The sequence below is a fragment of the Amblyomma maculatum genome, chromosome 4 (assembly GCF_055883805.1).
Source record: "Amblyomma maculatum isolate TAMU_Amacu chromosome 4, ASM5588380v1, whole genome shotgun sequence".
Lineage (NCBI taxonomy): Eukaryota > Metazoa > Arthropoda > Arachnida > Ixodida > Ixodidae > Amblyomma > Amblyomma maculatum.
Genome location: NC_139347.1, coordinates 167387444 through 167409634, shown reverse-complemented (window position 1 = coordinate 167409634; position 22191 = coordinate 167387444). Strand labels below are relative to the sequence as shown.

Below are 22191 nucleotides of genomic sequence, written 5' to 3'. Positions count from 1 at the left end.
ATAGCGTGCCACATTCAAAAGGCGCTGCTACGCTAAAAATAGATATAAAGAAAAGCATCAACAGCTGACGTTGCCATGGTACAAAATTGAGGCAGTGATTAAATGACAGAAAAAAAGAGCAGCGGGAAGGTGTTAATATAAAGAGGAGAGAGAGAAGCGTTGAGCACAGCTATCGAAGCGGCCGGAGGCAGCCACCACCACGAAGCCGGGCGTTATTGGGTGGCCCCTATCAGGTGTCCGCATGCGCGTTCTCCGGGAGGTGCAGATGCGACAACCGAATAGTACTTGTTAGAAGCCGCCACGGCCGCTGGCAGCAGTGCAAACTTTTTTCCAGACCGTGCGGCACCCTTCCTCCCGTAAACATTCCAGTGACATTTTTACATTTAGCAGCTCCGTCTTTCTGTACAACAAAATGGCGCACCTCGAAAAAAAAGGACATGGTGCTAGAAATGCTGCGGGAGCAAGACAGATGAAAAGGGAAAGCTACCCCTACGAAGTTAATACCAGTTTCGAAATTGTCGGAGTAATAGACATTGTAAACGAAGAGTCGCGTTTGTCGTGACGCTCTACTTTCTACAGTATACTGACCCATTGAAAGTTCTACAGGCTATATATATATATATATATATAGAGAGAGAGAGAGAGAGAGAGCGAAGTGTACGCTTCATTTAAAGAAACATTTTATTGGACTCGACGTTTCGACCAGAAGCTGGTCTTCATCAGGCACTCCTAATGAAGGCCAGCTTCTAGTCGAAATGTCGAGTCCAATAAAATGTTTATTTAATTGATGCGTAGACTTTGCTCTATGACTATGACGTTTTAAGCGGCCAAGTACGGTAAATGTTCTCGCATCCTATATATATATATATATATATATATATATATATATATATATATATATATATATATATAATTGTGTGTGTGTGTGTGTGTGTGTGTGTGTTTGTGCGTTTGTGTGTTTAGAGAGAGGCAACTATTTTACAATACTTGGTTATGGGGCACGACGAAGTCGTATAAGCAACGAAGAAAAAATTCTGACAGGCTTATTATAACTGCGTTAAGTGCTGCCGTGTTTGTTTTGTGCTCACTGCAATGGGTGTCATTACTTTGTAAAGGAGTTTCTAAAGAAAGAGAGAAAAACGACCAACCACATTTCTGAGATTATAAATCATGTTTATGAGGGCATTTCATAAAGCAACTCTGTGGACTGCGGCCGGCGAGTTCAGCTCTTTACACCTGATCTCAGGAGTCCGTAACTGATCATCTCTCACTGGAAAAATATTACTACGACAACATCTGCCCTTGCTGTCTGCAATGAAATCTATACAGAACAAGGAATTGCAGGCTGCCCCTGAACTTTCCCCACCAAGGCATTTTTCTCAGAATACTCGATGGCTCCTTCGTACATGGCCGCAATAGTTCCCCCCTGAGAGATGAAAACACTCACTGAAATTTACTCGATTGTCGAGATAACCGCACCCGTGCTCCATCTCCTGTGTACACATTTATACTTCTGAAAATGGAGTTAGGCCTCAGACCGTACCCTCTATGCTCCATCTTCGGCAACGGCCTCCATCTGTCCACCAAGCTCCTATGTCACCATAAGAGGAACGACTTTGATTAATCGAGGAAAGGTGCATCTTTTTGCAAAGCTCACAAAAGCTCCAATCAAAGCGTACAACATCTTGATGCTCTTTCCACTTGAAATAGGAAGTATAAGATGAAAAGTTTTTCGATACACTAATCAGGTGTTGAGCAAGGTCCTTCGGTGAAGGGAAATCAAGAGCGTTGATGTATGAGTTTGGCGGTGCGATTTTGCTGTAATTAGCCCCGCCGAATACTATTGGCACAATGTGATACTTCAGCGGAATGAAAAATTTTTCCGTTGCATAATCTACGCATAGGGAATTCTCAAATGAAAGCATGTAGAAGTAAGTACGCTCAAAGTGTTCGTAACATTCACTCTCGCGTGATATAGGACAGTTGTAGCGACCGCATTGGCCCCAAACGTCAACTTGCAGGTGCTTCCGCAGTTCAACAACAAAAGCTTCGCGTCTGCTTTCGGTAGTGCAGTGACTCACCATCCAAACAGCGACTTTTTGCTTCCCCATCCAAAGGGAAGTAAGGTTTTTCTTTGAGGTAAGAGGGGTAGGGCGAGGAACAATCCTGCCATATGGGACATGAACATCGGAGTCTGAACGGTATGTCATAGTCCAGTTAAACATATCTTTTGCGTAATCGAAATATGGAAACATTGTGTATGGCGGGGACTCCATGAGGTAGAAGATCCAGTTTTGCGATCGAGAGCGGTAGGAGGGCAAATCGTAAATTATCATGTCGCGGATATGAAACACAACCGCATCGCTGGAAGCCAGTAGTCGGCGGTCATTGGTGACCAGGCATGTGACGCTGCAGTTGTGGGTGATGTCTTCGGCGGTCCGTTCGTTATTAAGCTTTCCGTACCAGGATCCGAAGAATGTTGTCCACATCATGATTCGTGGTAATCGGTGTGCAGACCGATCACCCGGGACTTGCTTAACGTAGTTCAGATATGCATATATGACAGCCACCAGCAGTACGATGAGCACCATCCACTTGGTAGTGGGTGTCGGTGTGTTGAATTTTCCACTGAAGGCTAGGCAGCTGGCACCTGCAAGCAGTATGATCATAAATTGAAATGTGGGTCAGCAGGTGTTAAAGGGACACTAAAGAGAGAAAGGAAGTGGGTTTGCATCGATAGAATGCCAGTTCCTGATTACAAAAAGACCACTCTTACTGAAAACAGAGCTGTTATAAGGTAGTAAAGAAGAATAACAGAAATACAGGTATCGCCACCACAGCCAAACGGCCGAGGCTCGCAACTACAAATCACGTGACGCGCTAGGGATCCCGGAGGCTGACAAATGCGAATTACGTTGTATGTTTGAATGCGGTAGTACGTTTTTTCTCAAACATGATAACACGCTTTTATCATACGTAAACGACGGCGAAAAGACAACGTAAACGTTGCAAGGCAAATACAAAAATATACTTGGAGGCGCCACAGGCGCCCACTTCAGTTTTGGTTATGTTTCGGCTCAGGCATTTCGTGCGCACTCGGATAGTTTGTTTGAACCTGCAGCGCCTGAATTACGAGCTTGGAACAGCAGATGCGCATTGATGGTTCCCATTTGAGCATTCGGAGGCACGAGCGAGCGAAATCCGCTACCGCCGACACACTCCTTCGTTCACACTTCTGCGCCAACATATCGCCGCCGTTGCCGCTTCGACTGCGACCTGACCGCTTGACTGCAGCTACGTACGCCACGAAAAGCATACATATGCTAAGTACCGAAGGAAAAACGCATTATCATTCAATTGTTCACTAAATCATGGCACATCTGACCAACATATACTGCGTCAACAAGACCTTCAACGTGCTATTTGCAGGCGTTGCCGCTCATACCAAGGAGAGCGTCGATATATTGCGCTCGTCGCCCGGCGACAAAAAGGGCCTGGGGTCCTTAAACTAAAAATAACGAAGCACCAGAAATACATTATAAAAGGTTTAAAAAAAATCGATTTGTAAAAAAAAAAAAAAATGCCAGAAGAGGCGAGACTCGAACTCGCTACTGCTTGCTCCGCAACGTTCGCCGCTAACCGCTCAGCTACACCGCGCCACGATAACCTTGGAAATATTTCTAGTTTTTATGTCATAGCCCCATTTACAATAAAATGTTTCTGCTGTCGGTGTAAAAATTACAACTTCTTGATCATCGGCGCATGCTGCCTGCTCTCACGTCTTGCAACCAATGTTCTGGATGCCTATGCGCACTATATTGTGCACTGGATCATTTTTAACATGTGGAATTTCACAGCGCTGGCAAATGTAGTGGCGCCGGCACTTCGGTCATGTTCTGCTACCGTGAACGTAATTTTCGCTGAACACGGAGCTGTAGCACGAACCTTGAAGGGAAAAAGTGCGACGAAGCTTCAAAACTGACAAGCGCAGCAGCGAGGACACTATTTTGCTGGTAACTAAATCTTATTTGTATGTAAACATGTCAGGAAGCGTTGCGATGACCGAGGGCTCGGTTTGTTTATACACAGTGCAAGAAGGAGCGCAAAAGCTTGAGAAACATGTAAAGTATTGTGCATTACAAGCGCTCTATGTTTTTTTTTTCTTCCTTTATGGGCCCATCGCTCGGTAAATTACTCTCTTCATCGTTTTATTTATTTCGGCTGAGGTCGTCATTGCGAGTAGGCTGTTGCCAAGTTGGCCCTTGAGGGATGCGACGCCGCGGGCCGCGCCGACTCGCTAGCTATCCCGGAGTCTCCGCTTACGTCATAGTGTGCGTCACTCAACTCCAACTACGTAGTTGGAGGCCACAGTTTGAATTCGACCGGCGGGAACAAGAAAAAACCTCTACTTCTTATCGCAATATCTCAGCAATTATTCGATTTTTTGCTGCCGGATATGCGGCGACAGTATCACCAAATGTAGTTTATTAGATTTTCATACCATCTTTGGCTGTCTTTAGTGTCCCTTTAAAACATCAACCCGTCAGTGCAAATTACAATACCTTAAAGATTATTGTTAGGCTTTATGCAATGGTACGAGTACGACAGTTTATTTAAGATGATAAAACCGGATATTGTGCAGTGGTCTGATCAAGTTAATTCAAATTAGTTATGTTTTGCAGGACGGCAAAGAAAATATAAATATTAGAATTACGTAGAGCGTTAACATTCTCGTTCGGTTAAGGCGCACAACGAAGTCAGATAAGCAATGAAGAGAAATGTGCACTGCAAACATTAGGAAGTCGACAGAAGTAACATATGCTATAACTCAATCGTTGTCGTCGTTGTGGCTGAAGTTCCTATGCTGAGAAGCCTTAGCTGCATCGTCTGAAGCACAAATATTATAGAAACGTAGTTTAGCCGCTACTCGGCACGAACCAGCAAGCGCATATTCTTCTTATTTTTTTCACAGTAACGTTCTTTCGAAAGAATTTGTCTCCACTCTTGTAGAAGCACATTTTATGTACTTTTGAAAGAAAATATCTCTTCAGAACATCCTGTCGCGACATACGCATATAAACGCGTAAACGAGGGCTGTAATATATATATATATATATATATATATATATATATATATATATATATATATATATATATATATATACACGTCCTGAACATTGAACAAGCCGATGACGAATAACGGAAAGACAAAGCGGTAGCATCGGTCGTTGGTGCTACGAGAAGATTGGTGCTCGAAGGAACATTCACGCATTATCAACTGTTGTGTTCCTTGCCACGTATCCTTTTGGTGGAGATGACTCAAGGTTCCCGTGCGCATAGAACTGTACATTTACACTGCGAAAAGCTGGATTTGCGCAGCGGCGGCTACCTACCTGGGCCCACAACGACGCCAACAAAGACTACTATGACATCCGAGGCAGCCCCTATCATCGCAGCAACATCGGCTCAGCCGGTCGTACTCACGAAGTTCAGCCACACTCCTATCGTCAATGGCGAAGGCAAGCAAGACGTTGACAGTCGGATGAATGAGTACAAGCGCTACAGCAGAAACAACCATTGGGACGCGACCATCATGCTGGCAAACATAATTTTCTACTTCGCGGGAACAGCTGGCATGTGGTGCCAAGAGCTAGTGGCCTGGAAAACCTGTAAGCAAAAGCTTGAGGACGTGTTCGGGGAGTTAGGCGGGCTCGCGCAGCAAAAACGGAACTTTCTACTCGCACCCAATCCCCCACGGAGTCTTACCTTGTCTATATTCAAGACGTGCTTTCGCTGTGCCGCAAGATGAACAGGTTCATGCCGGAAAGCGACAAGATAGGGCATTTTCTCAAGGGTATCGCGGATGATGCATTCAACATCCTCTTTTGCACGGATGGCTCTACCGGCGACTCGGTAGTTCGAATCTGTCGAAAATTCGAGCAGGCTAAGCAGCGACAGCTCGTACATCGCTTTGAGCGCCTTCCGAACACGACGGCAACATCATCCTGCGACGACTTGGCGCCTTTGCAACAGCCTTCTCATCCAGCGAACATGAGTCGGATCGTCCGGAGAGAACTCGACGCCGTGGCTCCTGCACCACTCACGTCTCTGCTGCCCGACACCGCGGCCAAAATTCAGGCCGTTGCTAGCCAGGAACTTGCCAATGTCGGCTTCTCCTCTAGCCCTATCCAGCCAAACCGTCACTGACCATGGCTGTTGCTTTATTGCTCTAGTAGGCGACAAAATTTTCCAGTATTGTTCCATTAAGGACTACTTCACCGCTGCTTACCATCCACAAACGAACGGCCTCACCGATCGCTTCAACCGCACGTTAACGGACATGCTGTCAATGTATATATCGGATGATCACCGTGATTGGGATATTACTTTGCCGTTTGTAACTTTAAAGTATAATTCCTCCCGTCCAAATATAATGGGCTACTCGCCCTTCTACCTTCTATTCGGCCGCGGCCCTGCACTTCCGTTTGACAGTGTACTGCCTCGTACTGCTGATGCCAGTTCCTATGGTCGTGACGCCATATTCCGATTCACGCCGCCCGTGCTATTGCTCGCCGGCGACTGGCTTCCTCCCACAATTCTCAAAAACGCTGCCATGATTCACGTTATCGGGATGTCCACTACTCTCTGGGCTCTCTCGTCTTGTTCTAGACTCCCGCTCCTAGGATTGGATAGGTGAGAAGTTCTTGCCACGCTACGCAGGCCCCTACCATGTTCGAATGCCCGTCACTCCCGTGACATACGAGATCATCCCGGTGCATCCGCCAAGACAGTCCGCCATGCTGCGTACCGTGATCGTTCATGTCGCCCGCATGAAGCTATACTACTGCTGCCCTAGTTCACCGGCCTGTTACATAAGGAGACTGTGCTTTTCGAAGTGGGTAATGTTACATATGTCCTGAACATTGAAGAAGAAACAACGGAAAAGACAGAAGGAAGACGAAGCGGTAGCAATGGTCGTTGGTGCTACGTACTGCTACGGTTGGTGCACGACGGAACATTCCCGCGTAATCAGCTGTTGTGTTCCTCGCTACGTATTAATATATATATATATAAATCTGAGAAAGGTCCGTAATGAACCGCCGATAATATGCGCACAGGCCGAGCGAGCGCTATATGAATTGAAAGTACTTCCATTTGGATTGTGCTCTGCCCCAGCTACATTCCACAGGACGATGTCCATCATCCTATGGAATGTAGCTGGGGCAGAGCAGAATCTAAATGGAAGTACTTTCAATTCATATAGGTCATCTGGAGTGACAAATGCAGTTTTTTCTTGGTCTCTTTCGTCCACTTCGATTTGCCAATAGCCAATTTTAAAATCAATAGATGAACAATACTTAGCACGTCGCAATATGTACAGTGAGTCATCTACGCACGCAACGGGTATAAATATTTCTTTGTCACAATATTTTATTTCCGATAGTCGACGCAAAATCGAAGAGTGCCGTCCTTCTTCTTGACCAGGACTACTGGTGAAGACCACGGACTTTGTGAAGGCTGCACAACACCATCATCCATCATCTCCTAAACTTGCGTCTGGATCACTTCCCGTTCTTTGACAGACGCATGATAAGGCTGTTGTCGTATCGGGCGAGCATCATCATAAGTAATGATATGTAATGTTTTGTGATGGGCGTTTGACGAACCTTCGAGGAAGAAGCGAAACAGTGCACTTAAGTCCAACAACAGTTGCTGTATGGCCTGCTCTTTCTCATGCGACAAGTGACAGGTATTGTTGATCTTGTCAACGGATGGTTCATTAGTTTCGACTGCCGTGGATGCAAAACTGACCGGATCATGCAAAAACAGGGCCAGCGAAAGCGATAGCAGTTCTCGGAAACACGTGCCGGTGCTCATTAGAAACATTTGTGTCATGGAGTGCAGCCCGGCCATTGTGAAGCAACAATAAATTTTGGGCAGCGCAGATGCCTTGAACAAGCAGGAGTGGATGGTTCACGTCGGCTACAGCATAGTCGGCATGGAAATCGCCACAATAACTTCCACAAGAACACTGCTTCGCGGCGACAGCGAGACACTCAGGGCGGAAACGCGAAGTGCAACATTGCAAGGGACTGTACTATCTTGTTCGGGAGGTTCTTCCACAGAAATTGCGACGAGTCTCTTTCATCATCATCAGCCCGATTATACTCACTGCAGGGCGAAGGCCTCTCACATATGTCTCCACTTAACCCGGTTCTGTACTAGCTGCATCCACTTGACCCCTGCGAACTTCTTAATCTCATCCGCCCACATAACATTCTGCCGCCCCCTGCTACGCTTTCCTTCCCTTGGAATCCAGTGTGTTACCCTAAGCGACCATCGGTTATCCTCTCTTCGCACTATATGTCCTGCCCATGTCCATTTATTCTTCCTAATTTCCATTAGAATGTCGGTAACTTGAGCTATTTCTCTGACCCACTCTGTACGCTTTCTATCTCTTAATGCCCTACCATTTTTCGTTCCATAGCCCTCTGGGTTGTCCTCAACTTAAGTAGAACTCTCTTGGTTAGCCTCCACGTTTCAGCCCCATAGGTGAGTACTGGCAAGATGCAACTGTTGTATACTTTGCTCTTGAGCGATACCGGTAAGCTGCTAGTCATAATCTGCGAGTGCTTGCCCAATGCGCTCCATCCCAATCTTATTCTTCTTGTTATTTCCTTTCCATGGTCCGGATCTGCGGTTACTACCTGTCCTAAGTAGACATATTCGCCTACTACTTCCAGTACTTCGCTACCTAATGTAAACTGCTGTTTCTTCCCGAGGCTGTTGAACATTACCTTAGTCTTCTGCATATTGATTTTCAAGCCTACCTTTCTATTTTTTCTGTCTAGGTCTTCAATCATTATTTGCAGTTCATCCCCCGAGTCTCTTTCGCTGGTCGATAACTGCTCCATACTCTCGCAGAAAGTCAATTCCGAGGATAAGGTCACGATAGCAATCACTCAAAATGACGCAAATAAATTCGAACGTACATCTGTTAATCTGAATACGAGCTGTGCACATCCCCTTTGGAGCAACTATATGATCACCGGCGGTTCGAAGGTACACACCTTTCAAGCAGTGAGCACTTTCTTCAAAACAGTCACCATGCGGCAACTCAAAATCGAATAATCAGCGCCGGTGTCCACTAATGCATTGACTGCTGTTCAACCGTCTAAAATAACAGGAATTTCCAGAGTAACACTTTTCGCTTCCCTAGGCGACGCTGCCAGCAGCTCTCGGTCGGATCTAAAAGGCGACGACGGGAGGTGGTCAATGCAGCGACTACCAGTGACCTCGCCCCGAAGGTCGCTGTTTTCAGTTTACCCGACGAGGGCTAGACGAGCGGCCTTGCTCCTCTCGCGAGGAATGGTGGGTGGACATCGAGGAGCGCCTTGGTGAATGGGAGTAGGGCTGACGCTACAAACGAGATGAACGCTGCTCTGCCAGGTACTCTTAAATAACTAGGGGTCGTTGACCAAACCGGGGAGGAGGCCAGTCGATGCAGAAGCAGTGAAAACCGAGCCGTCGATACGTACAATCCTCGTAGAGATGGCCTGGTTCACCGAAGTGGAAGTAGAGCGGACGGCGGTTAGGCGCGCCAAATGTCGGCTTTGTGTCGGGGCATGGGGCGATCGTCGAAATACTGCACTGGCTGCAATGAGGGCAGAGGAACTATAGGCGGCGCGAGAATGGGAGGTTGTGAAGGGGGTGCCTGACTCTGCAGGACTTCCGCATATGTGGGACGGTTGTCGCTCCCCGACAGCAATGACGGGCTCGTAACTGCAGGCTTTAAGAGGGCTCTTGAGCGCCTGTCGCACATCCTCCCGCAATATAGCAGACACGGAAGCTGGCGATGGCTGCAGAGGTTTGCAGAACTTGTTCAGTTCTTAGCGCACGACGCTGCGAATCAGTTCGCGCAAAGCATCAGGATGCCGCTCGGAAGATGTAAATGTTTCCGAGATGGTGCCAGTATAGAAAAGTCGCTCATAAGTCACGGCCCGTTATTGTAGCACCCTTTCTAATGTGGTAGCCTCAGCGAGGCATCCGTTTACAGTCGATGGTGGGTTGCGCACAAGGCATGCGAACAGCTGCTTTTTAAACCCCATATCTAGTTCCTGACCCTTTCGTCCTCAGGCATGGCTGGATCGTCTCGCCTGAAGAGGCGCGTCATGTCCTCTGTGTACGCTGGGACACTCATTCGACATCTGGAAGCGAGAGGGAAGGGCACGTTCTGCATGTTCGCGGCGATCCGCGCTGGTGTAAGCCTCTGGTAGTTGACGACGGAATTCCCACCACGATGTTAAAACTTGCTCTCGGTTTTCGAAAAAGGTATGGGCATCATCCTCAAGGCTGAAGTAGACATTCCCCAGTTTGGCGGCATCGTCCCACTGGTTAAAAGAATCGACACGTTCAGACTAAAGGAAGCAGTCCTCCACATGCCCAAAGAGGTCCCCATGGAAACACTTCGATACCCTAGTTGCCTGCAAGGTGTAGTTATAAGGCCGGTGCGATGCCCGCTACTCTCTGAGCAGAAGCACTGGATATCATGGCGGCGGCTAATGACTGAAGCTTAGGAGACAGTCCCTGGAGCCGTCGACTGGAGCGATGATCGCGGCGTCTAATGGCACAGGGCTGGCGCGACGGCTTTCAGTCTTTTAGTTGGATAATCTTGCAAAGAATATCATTCTACCCCGCACCTCCACCAGAATGTCACGTACACGGTGATTCAGGATACCAAGGATAGCAGAGGGTAGCCCAGACACAACGGCAGCAAGCAGCAGAGGCAAAAACGTAAGTCATTGTCCTTTCAACCTCGTCTTTTTAACAGCTCCTGTGTCAATCAAAGCTTTGACCGGTAATCCTCCAGCTACAACAGAAATCAAATTATACGGGCGATGAGGAGGACGTTTTGTAAGTTCGCAAAGTGCAGTTTCACCTCCGGAAACTGCATCGCTTAGTTTTCCGAATGACGGACAGGGAGAGTTGTTGCTGGTCGAAGTGGAGAAACAAAGCGGCGGTATGGGGAAGTGGACCGGCTTTGGGATACATGAGCCCCACTTTTTTCAGACGAGGATGCCGGCGGTGGAGAAGATCGTCGAAGTTGAATGGGCATTGGTTGTCACTGATAATACGCAGATATGTCACTTTCGAAGGTGTCGTAACCATGTCGCTCGTTCTGAATGCGTCGGTGACAAAACCGGGATATATGTCAGCGTTTAATCCGATGGGGTACCCAAGCGCGTGCCGGAGCCGGCGCCGCGGGACGATGATGATGCTATGTACGAAAGGAAGAAGATCTACAAATGAAAGAAGATCCGTGGAGAGCTCCCATTATATGAATTGCCATTAGCTGCCTGTTTAATACAATGGGATAGAATTATTTAGTTCTCTGGAGAGAAACGCCTTCGGTGCGGTCATTATATGTTTGGATAATGAGGCAATGAATGCCTGAAGAATAGTTTCTGAACATTGCTTAGAAGAACGCTGTCAAAGGCTGTAGTCAAATGCATCATTATGAGCCATATACTGCAGCTTTCAAACAAAAATAACTTCATTCAAAAGCATCATTACTATGCAATTTCAATTTTGTGACCATATATGTTGTCGACACATGAGCGCGCATTCATTGCACTATGCGTAATTGTTTTAATTTTTTTCCGTTTGCCTTGCTCCATGTAGTGCTGTTGATTTTTTTTTATCGTCCGCATGCACACAACTTTTTGGCAGTGTGCGATTTACGCCGCATTAGAATACGAACCATTCAAGGACAGTTCAGATGTCTTTTCCTGTCAAGTGAATTACTTAAACATATTGTAGAGTATATGTTGGTTGTATTTTTTTAACTGAAATACTTTATGCGCTGCTGCACAGATGGCCAAAGTCGTCCAATCTTTATCTGTATTTTGCTGAAGTGCACAGCAGAGCGCAAAAGAGTACAGGAATAAGATGCAAATTTGTGTTTAGTAGATATTAGAACTCGAAGGCCTTGAAAGCAGCCCAACATATCTGTCTATAAGAACAGCTAGCACTGAGATGCGGTATAGTCGGTGCTGATGCTGAATGCAGGAAACAGCTAGCGTAAGGGCAAATCATACAGTGCGTGTTTGATTGGCTTGCGCGATCGATCTTTCCCACCTCTGCTATCGCTTGAACATGTTGGGTCTCTTTCTATCACGTAAAAAAGCGGAAATAAGGATAGTACGCGTGCGTGCTTTTCAATCATGGACACAAGTTTACAGGATGCGGATTTAGCAGATATATTCGATCGTTTCTGCGTTTACTATTCAAACGTAACCACTGGTGTTTGTTCAAGCGACACACACGTTCTGTTGCGTTCTTTGCATTGAGTACCTTGCGTTTCGTGACTGCGCAGGAGTTTTTTCGCGGACACGCATTCATTAAACGCTTGCTTGTCAGATGTGTACTCTCGAGCGTGCGCGTATGCTTGTGCACTCGTATGCGAATATGGAACGAAATCCCGAGCGTGAGAGTTGTTCGCGAGATGTGTTCAGGATTTGTGCATGGATATATCTGTGCATCGGATCTGTGCACTGATACCTGCACTGATCTGTGCACTGATACTGATCACCTTCAATCATTCTGATTTGACGAGATCAGAAAAACAAATCCTGTCTCCACCGCGAATCGAACTCTTAGACTAGCTAGCGCTTTAAACAACTGCGCTACACCCTGCATCACTAAACTCGCATCATATATAATTCTCCTTGTGTAGCGTGAGGATATTTACGAGAATGACGCTGCAATAAGTGATAATGACAATGATGACAATATCAATGGTAATGATTCTGCATTTAGTTGATAACGATAATGATACGTGATGCACCGTATGCAGCAGTAATAATCTCGCCTTCGCAAATTTCTGCAGTTTAGATTCCACGTGCTGTCGGAATTTTTTCAACACTAAGCTAAACTTTGGAACACTAGCTGTGTCAGCTACGTCCACGCTAATGACCGACATCCGGCCCTCTAATCTGTAGGAATTGTCTCAAGTTATTGTATGCTGAATTTTACATAACAATAATCCTGCCTCGTTATAAATAAAAGAGAGTTCTCTACCAAAATGGTCAAATATAATCGCAGGTCGTCCACAACAATTAGAAAATCACGGAAATTGTATTCAGAAAAAATATATTCTACATTTTCCGTGATGGGCGCTTCTGTGGATTTTGTCTGGCCAGTTCAGTCAATCTATTTTAGGACAATGTATTCATTATTCCTAATAAATATTATATGTATTGTTACGAACGACATCAAGGAAGAAGAAGCGAGCAGTGGCGCGGACAGGAGCACTCAAGCTAGGCCCGGCAACATTTCATTAAACGTCATTTCCCTGCCCTCTGTTCTACTGTTTTCATCGGCTTGCCGCATCATAACATTTGGTTGGAGGTGCGAGGTACTTCATCATCATCCCCTCATTCTGGTCCGGAGCTTCAGTGCCCTGCGACTTTTTTCGCCGTCGGCTGAAGGTCAGGAGGCACCGAATGGCTGTTCCCCAGCCTGCCGGACCCCGCAAGACCTTGCCGTTCCTCCGCCCCGACCACAATGCACGACAAAGGAGAGACTGACCCGAGACGCCACACATCACCTTAAGACACAAGAACAGACCCGAACGATCATATGTGACCCCACTGACCAGATATGCCGACCACAGATCACACGACCCAAGACACCGCTACACTTCAAGACATCCTCCCCTGCCTATGCCATGCGGTGTGTGCCTTGGCCTCCACCATAAAGTTGTGGCAACGTGTGGCCCGAGAGTATCCTGGGCCAAGGTTCAGTGGGAATCATCATGCTGGCAAGCTTTTCTATTCTTCCTTCTTCCTCTTCTTCAAGCATCCAGAAATGCCCATTATCATTCCATGCAATCAACACCATGCACTTCCTCTTCCATGATCGGGACGATCGCTCGGTGGCCCCGGGTCATGTTACGGACGATATCAAGAAAGAAGAAGCGGGCGGTGGCGCGGACAGAAACGCTCGCGGTAGGCCCGGCACTATTTCATAAATGTCATCTCACTGTCATCGACCATCTCTCTGTCCTATGTTTTCCTGTTTTCATCGGATTGCCGAACCGTAAAATTATGGTGGCCCAAATTACGTATGGCGTATGAATAACTTCTACAGTTGAATGTGAACTAAAGTCCGGGCCAGGGAAAAAATATAGTTGGGACGAAATTATACCCCAAAAATACTGTCATATTGGGATGCACGCACATTGAAAAATGTCTGTGTCGGTCAGAGCTGCTTCTGCTGTTTTTTTAGCGCCGCCGCAGCCTGAAATGGGCAATGGTGTCCAGCCATCAAAGCTCGTTAGACAATATCGACCACTAGAAACCAAGATATATACAATGTTAGGATGCCGCCAAAGCTGATTGAACAATATTGTCCAAACTGTGTCAAGATATATTAATATTGACAAGCCATCCATATTGGCAGGACATTATTGCGCAACCCATTAGGGTGCAATGCTGGCTAGCCATCACCCTCCATTGAACGATATTGTACAATATAACGCAACATGTATACATTGTTGGCAGGCCGCCATAACAGGTGGGTCACTATTGACCAATATTTAATTGACCATGCTTTAACTATTGCTGACGAGACAACCATAATGGCCGGGCAGTAATAACCACTTTATGCCATTATATGTGCAATGCTGGATGGCTATCAAAGGTCATTAGACAATTTTGACCACTCTAAACCAAGATATTACAATGTTAGGATGCCAATAAAGCTGGTAGAGCAATATTGGCCAATGTATAAAAGGTTGAATTTGTGGGGGTTACCGTCCTAAAGCGGCTCAGGCTATTAGAGATGCCCAATGTATCTAAGGTATAGCCAATGTTGACAAGACAACCATAATGACTGGACAATATTAACCAAGCTAGGCCATGATATGTGCAATGCTGGCTAGCCATCACAGTCCATAAACAATATTGACCACTATAAGCTGATCTGTATGCATTGTTGGCCGGCCACCACTACTGTCCGAACAACATTGACCAATTTATGCCAATATATATTCCATGTTGAGAAGACAGCCATATTGACAGAACTTTATTGCCCTACCTAGGCCATGATATGTGCAATGCTGACCAGCCATCAAGGCTCAATAGACAATATCGACTACTAGAAACCAAGATATTACAATGTTAGGCAGCCGCCAAAGTTGATTGGACATTTTTGACCACTGTATGCCTAGATATATTGAATATTGAGCAACCATTGTTTTTTCCAGGACAATATTTACCAGAAAATAGCATGGTGTGGAAGATATTGGCATACCATTGCAGCTGGTTGGCCAATAATGACCAGGTTGCCTCATTTTGTATACAATAATGGCAAGCTGTTCAATATGCATGGGCTCTATTGAGCGTAGTTAGCTGGTTGAATGCCAATAACGGATATGGGTGAAGTTCACTGGGCCAATAATGCATATGTTATAGCGTGGCTGCGATATTATTGGTAGCCCGTTGGCACCATTGAGCCACTTGTGGGCCAGTAACCCCCAATCAATCCCCATTATTGATCCGATGGCATGTGTTGCCTGGGATAAATATCTGCTTTGACTGCCTGGGATAGCAACCCTAAAATACAAAGCAACATCCAGCTAATGAACGCAAGTCTAAGACCACCACTCACAGAGTCCAAACAAGGAAACCAGAACGGTCACAACTTCCAACAATTAGACACAAACCAAAAACACCACAAATATCCCTTACGACAATTCATAAGAAGCCTTCAAACAATCAAGAATCCTTTCTGCATAAGGTAGAGAGGTATCACTGCAACTCGTGTGCTGCATTGCATTTTCATCTAATATGCCTCTAAAATTTCGTGGGCAACACGATTCCGACGCGTGCCTAGGATCCTAACCATACTTAGAAATGGGTCACACTTGTATTTTTGACAATGAAGATGGAAACCTTCAGGGGATAGGGGCGCGAGTTTCATGTGCTTGGGTGTTGAGGAGGAAGTTGTGCTTGTGTGTGAAAACAGGAAGGTATGGTTCTTTACATTGTATTACAGTTGGTAGCGTGTGCCTGTGTTTTGTGGTCTCGCTCTTTGTGTCGTCCTCGTTGCGCTGCTGTTCCGGTTATCATGCACCAACCTGCCCTATAGGCTGTTATTCTAATAGGTTGTTTCTTGTTGGCACTGCTACACTAGGGCTTCCGCCAAAATATGAGCTGCTTGTCTATATATGACCTGCCGAACCCCGTTCATCGCAACATTTTTTGAAGTGTTTGCATGTGTTTTAGTTATTAGTAGAGATTTATAGCGCAGCGTGTTTTCTCGCTCGCTCCGGAAAGCGAGCTACCGCGGGCGCTATTGCGCATGCGGTAAACGTACGCTCAGAAGGGAGCGCGCAAGCGGAACATCTCCTCGTTCCCGCTTCCGCATGAGTCAAGCGGAGCCCGGAAGCGGCGCTACGAACGGGTCTCGCAAAGCCTTCTGGTCTCACGCTGGCCAAGCCGAAGCCGAACAGCGACCGGCCTTGAGCCGAACTACCGCAGCCGAACATACACAAACAATGGCAGCCATCGGCGCGACTTGTGTAACCTCCGCAGCCACTTCCGCTGAAGGCACGGACTCTGTTCAGACTCAAAATCATCGACGGAGGTATCTAATAGGTGAATATCTGTGTCTCCTGCGCGAGGTGGTGCCGCTAAACCCATTTCAGAGTCCGCGCCTAGGACATAACGTCCTTAAAAAACTAGTGGCCGCCATTCAGTGTAACCTAGCTCTCCGCAGGGTGTTCGAGAGAGTATTGTTGATGTGATACTGCAGGCAGCAGGACAGAGCAAACCTGCGAAAGTAAGTTATCTGCTTGATTTGACTTGCTTGCGTTTATAGCCTTGGGTGTTGGTTACCTAGGCTTCTCGCAGCTGACCTGGCAGTTTCAGCGCATGAGGTGGCTACGACGCACGTGTTTTCGTCCTTCTTTTAACCAGTTTTTTCCTTTATACTTCCTCTCAATCACATGCGGCAGTTATGTTAATTGTAGTCGACAGGTTCATAACGCAGAGAGTACGATAGAATCCCATCTGGCCGGGGGATGCAGTTGTAGAAACAATGCCATTGTGAGTCGTCCTGGGAGCGAGCGTCAGATTTTGTAATCGTCGGCGGTTGCATTTTTTTTTTCATACAGTGGACAGTTTCGTGCTCTCTCCTTTTCTTATTGCCCTTATTACAACTGCTATTTCAGCTTCGTGTGCTTCTCGGATTTCCTTTTCAAGTCCGGCACGGAAAGAGATTACAATGGGGTTTTCGCGGTAATGTTTTCTTCTGTGATTATGCTGTAAGTGTGAATCCGTACGTGGGAACTAGGACCGGACCACAGCAGAGCTGTCGCTCTTTCACACTCTCTCTGGCAACAGCTTTTGCAGAAATTTTCAGATTTGGCGCGCGAGTTCTCGTATACGCCAAGGGCTCTAGCAAGAAAAGGAAACGGATCGGCGCCGAAATGAAAAGCGCTGACAGCGGCCACATCAGCCGCTGCAGAAATGAGGCTAGCGCAGGAAATAAAGGATGCAGCTTTGGCAGAGTCCACTGTTGCGGAGCCCCTTCAGACTGAAGACAGTCAGACGAGCAGCAAAATTTATGTTCTTTTTCACCCATATTCTAACGCGAACCCTTGTGTAGAGCTCTACGGCGTACTCTACTTCATAGAAATCGACGCCTTGTCGCAGTTTTAGGATCTGAAGTCAATGCTTGCGCGAAAGTACAGGAACATTGGTAGGCTAGCAAAGTTGGCAGAAGCACCTTTATTGGGGATAGTAGGCTGCTTTAAATTGTTTATTATTGCGTTATGCACACTGTTTGAGCGCTGTAAACCCGGGTGATGCAGACTGTACAGCAAACCTGTGCACTTGGAGAAAACTGTGACAGGTTCTTATTTCTTGACTATCTCAGCTTAGTATCACTTAGCAGCTTTGTTGTTTCTTTTATTCACACATGTATTGTTTCTGCATTGTTGTTTTCTTGTTGGCAATGAGTCAAGAACTTCCCGATTGCTCCTGTCTTTGTGCGAGTCGGAGCTGCGCCCACCGCATTCCCCACAGAGCCCTCTGTCGCCGCAGCATAGGCAGCAGCACGACTCCACAGCATGTGAAAATGAGGTACAAGTCGGCATTCAGAACAGTTTTGTCGCTAGGCAGTTTTGTCGCTGCCCAGCCCACGCTAGGCAGTGCACTCAAGGTGAGAAAAAGGTAAAACAGAGCTCTGCAAAATGACCTAGAACAGATTGTGAGCAGTATGTTTTGGCAGTAGCCTGAATCATAGTTACACACATTAACCATGCGGGAAGAGCTTTTCACTGTTAAGAAAGCTGCCCTTTGTATATTTGGAAGGTATGCCTCGATGGTGTGACCCTGTGTCGCACCCATGTGCTACACCCTAAACACTTTACTGGCTGTTGCATGTATAATACTGTTCCATGTAGACCTAATGTAGTTAGAAAAATCCAGAACGGCACATGAAACAGATCTCGCAGAATGGCCAGAATTGTAATGCCCCCTTGTTACATTCATCCTTCAAAACTTGAACAAACAAAACTGTTATGGGCACAGATGGAATTTTCTTCGCAGTTGCCAATAAGCTAAGGCTACTCATTTTCCTCGTTCGCAATTCATTCTACTCAGGTAGTACATCTCTTGTCGGAAGTCACATGCTCAAAGGTTTTCTAAGACATGTATTGCGAGTCTCATAGCATTTGTCGAATTCATGGCTTACCAGGGTTGGGAATGAAGATTCCCAACACCTTCGAGAGACTGGGCAGGCTGGTGATGCTTAAGTAGGGTTGAGACTTTCAAAAGAAATAAAGTAAATTCTACGAAATTCAGCGCTTGAAATCACGTTTAACCAAAAAATATCAGTTGAGTACGCACAGGCAGTGCAGTTATGCGATTTGAGATACTGCTCCACTAAATTACATGCCTTTAAACCACAAAGCACCACCTCCTTGCAATCTGCCAGCCGAGCAGTGTTAGTTCACCAACATCATCTATTTAAGGCACTTATTATTATTCGAAAGCTTGCCATGTGACATACAATGAGGCTGTCTTTTAACTTAAAGGAAGTCATGCAGTCTATTTTCTTCAAGAAATCGGAGCAATCTCCGGCTCTTAATATTGTCCATTAGATCGTTATGTATTTATCAAATGCATTTGCCCATATTCTGTATTGCCCTTACCATGGTCATTTCAGTGAAACCTCCTAAATATTAGCAGGGTAGAGGTAGGGTAAATCTTAGCAAGGTAGAAACCTTCTAAATCTGGAGTTTCACAGTCGCCGTTATTGCCTAATCTTTCACTGTACACCGAGACACATGAAGCCTTTGTATGTATTCCGGTGTAGGTTGAACGTGAGTGTCAAGCCCCCATACTTGCTCTTGGACTGTTAATTTGTGTGGTGGTAATTAAGCGACAATACTGCATTTATTTTAGTAACTGAAATGACACTTCCCTGAAAGCACTATGGCGGGCAAGTATATGTAGCATGATAAGAAAGGGCCTTATGCTACATGGACGAAGTCTGAAATTTTACAGCCCTTAATTTTTTTTCCCTGCTGTTGCAGTGTTTTGCTGTCACATTCTTTCAAGGACAAGCACTGCTTGCCACTCAGCACACCAATTGTCTATTCCTTTCGGCTTTGCATTTGACTTGTCTCCTTCAGATTTGTTCACAACATCGTTGTCGGCAAACGGCGACGGCAATTATGGCGTGTTTCAGCACATCATTATAACAGTCAACAGTAAAATAGGGCCAATTTTGCTACATATTTCAGAGCACATTTAAGTGCCACGTTTTGTTTGCTGCAGAATCGTATCATTGCAGCGCTGTTGGGCGGTAACACACAGTCAGTAATATGGTGCACGAGGACACAGACATGAACACAGTAGTATGTCCTGCATAAATATATTGTGGCATGAGGGAATGCATGGTTAGGTTGGAGTGATGGGCGGAGAAAACTATGAACCACACTAAGAACCCAAAGTAAGGGCTAAACATCTATAGGTAGTACGTGGACATGAAAGCGAGCTTAGAATAATATGCACTGTTATGCTTGGCGCGTACATGTCGCTATTACTGACATTACTATTACGTTTACTGAGACTAGGGGCGCCCGGAGTGAGGATGCAGCTGGAGATTGGAAGGAGCGAAATTGCAACCAAATTGCAACTTATGCACAGGATGCCTGTTGCTAAGCAAGCCTTTGATCACCGCGCACTGACCACAGAGACGAAGAATGCAGCGAGAAATGAGCAGGCGGGGACTTTTAACAACGTCGAGGTGCTTTAGGACGCTCAGTTAAGATAAAAACGTGCAAGATGATTCACATGCTGTATTATGTAGAACAACTCTCCTGTCTCACACATGGGTATTGTTAAAGTGAGGGATAAAACTCATTTCATCACAAAATCGAGCCTGGCAACGCTCGTCGTCACCCAGCTTCAAATAACTGCTTTGTGCCAAAATATATTATTAGCATTTGGCATGGCATCAGCACAAGTTTTCGGAATAGAGATGTCAGAAGCGCAATTTAGAGAATGCAAAATAAAAGGATTTCATCTGAGTTGTGTCAGTCTGTGGCTGGTGAAAGGGTCTGCTTGCCTTACGGGTGTGATTGTACGGTTAACATTGTTTTGGTTAATTGTTTATTTATTCATAGTCATTCATGCAAATGCAAGTCCAGTTGCTTTATGAATTTTCAAAACAATAAGTAGTCCTTATGCCGAGTTGGTAAAAGCAGTGAAAAGAAAATGAACTGCAAGCGGGCACTTCCTTTGTTTCTTACCAAACAGGAGTTCGAGGGCTGCAAGCAATGGGCCTAAAGCTTCTAGCCTACCGGGAAAATATGAATCTCGAATGAGAGCTGAAGAACTGGCTCAAGCTAGGCAACGTCTAAGGTTAAAAGCGCCTGGCCCTTCAAGAATGCAGAGTCCAACTGGAAGAGCAAAGGGTGTGTGCAGATATGCAAATTCGTACAGACCAGCACAATCGCCTGCTCAAACGGCTCAAAAGAGTGGAAAGTATTCTATCTTTGCTGAGGAGCATTGGTTGTAAATAGAAGCAATAAAAATGTGTTGCTTTGGTACTGTCTATATATTTCATGCAGCTGCATTAGGTAGCTTTTTCTTTTTATCAAGGAATGTTTATTTACTGCTTGCTGATATCAATAGCATGCAGGATAAGTAATATAGACACAGATAATGCAATACCGGCTGTAGGTTTTCTTAATAAGTGCCCGCAGCAGTGGCACCTTTCAAACAATTCATGGAGCGAAAAAGCCACCTATGGTTTGTGCTTGTATGAAACCCTAGCGGGGGGTCAAGTACACTTCCAGGGATGGTGGTTCCAGGCCAAAATACTGTGACACTTGAGCACTGTACAGACATGTGTGGCAGTTAGCCAGCAGAGCCCTTGCCTTAATTATGCGTGGCACATTTTGGAGAAAGAGCTTCTGACGTTTTTAAAGCCAACAAAAAAAAACTCCAACTACTTTCTAAAAGCCTACTTCTACGGCCTGTCTCACAGCGCTCATGCCCTTGGTAAAAGCACACTACTGCGCTTTTAAGCTGGCACCACCATATGGCTTCAGCAGGAAGGGTCGCAGTGGGTATGCTGTGTATCCATATATGCTACAGTTATGTCCTTGCCCAAGTGTTTCCAGCTTGGTATACACATTGCTCTTCCCTAAGTTACCTGGAAGGGTATAAAAGGAGGGTGCATTGAGGCAAAGATGACATCTGGCTTCAAGCTGCAGGAACAGGCAGACAACTTGTTCAGACAGCTACGCTTTTCAATGTTTTAATACTGTAGTTGCACTCATGCGAGCGTCATGCTCGCTGCCGGGATAAGAGCCATCCCACTGGCATATTATGCCATTTGGGCACATAATGGCCTGGTATTTCAGGGCATAAAAGTGCTTGTGGCTGCTGAAATACAACTTAATCTGTGGACGGCCGGCAAGTTGCACGCGCCGCGCCGTCAATTAGCCCCCAGCAGTTCTTCAGTAGGGCTTCCTTTGCGCCTGAAAATGGAAGGGTGAGTATGTAAGAAATTTTAAGGAACATAAGAGGTCGCTAGATTTTGTTACTTGCTTGCGATAATTTTTCCAAAGTATTGAGATCCCGCCATCAGTGATTATTGACGCCATCC

At 45.9% G+C, this 22191-nt stretch overlaps 1 protein-coding gene across 1 annotated transcript in view; it reads right to left on the bottom strand.

Moving 5' to 3' along the window:
- Window positions 1–934: 934 nt before the first annotated feature.
- The window catches only part of LOC146193443 (alpha-(1,3)-fucosyltransferase C-like), a 60621-nt gene continuing 39364 nt past the window's right edge, over window positions 935–22191 (bottom strand). The window contains exon 2 of the mRNA XM_084602753.1: window positions 935–2650. Within this exon, the coding sequence (XP_084458879.1) occupies window positions 1533–2591 (1059 nt within the window). The 5' untranslated portion in view covers window positions 2592–2650 and the 3' untranslated portion in view covers window positions 935–1532. The remainder of the gene's footprint in view (window positions 2651–22191) is intronic.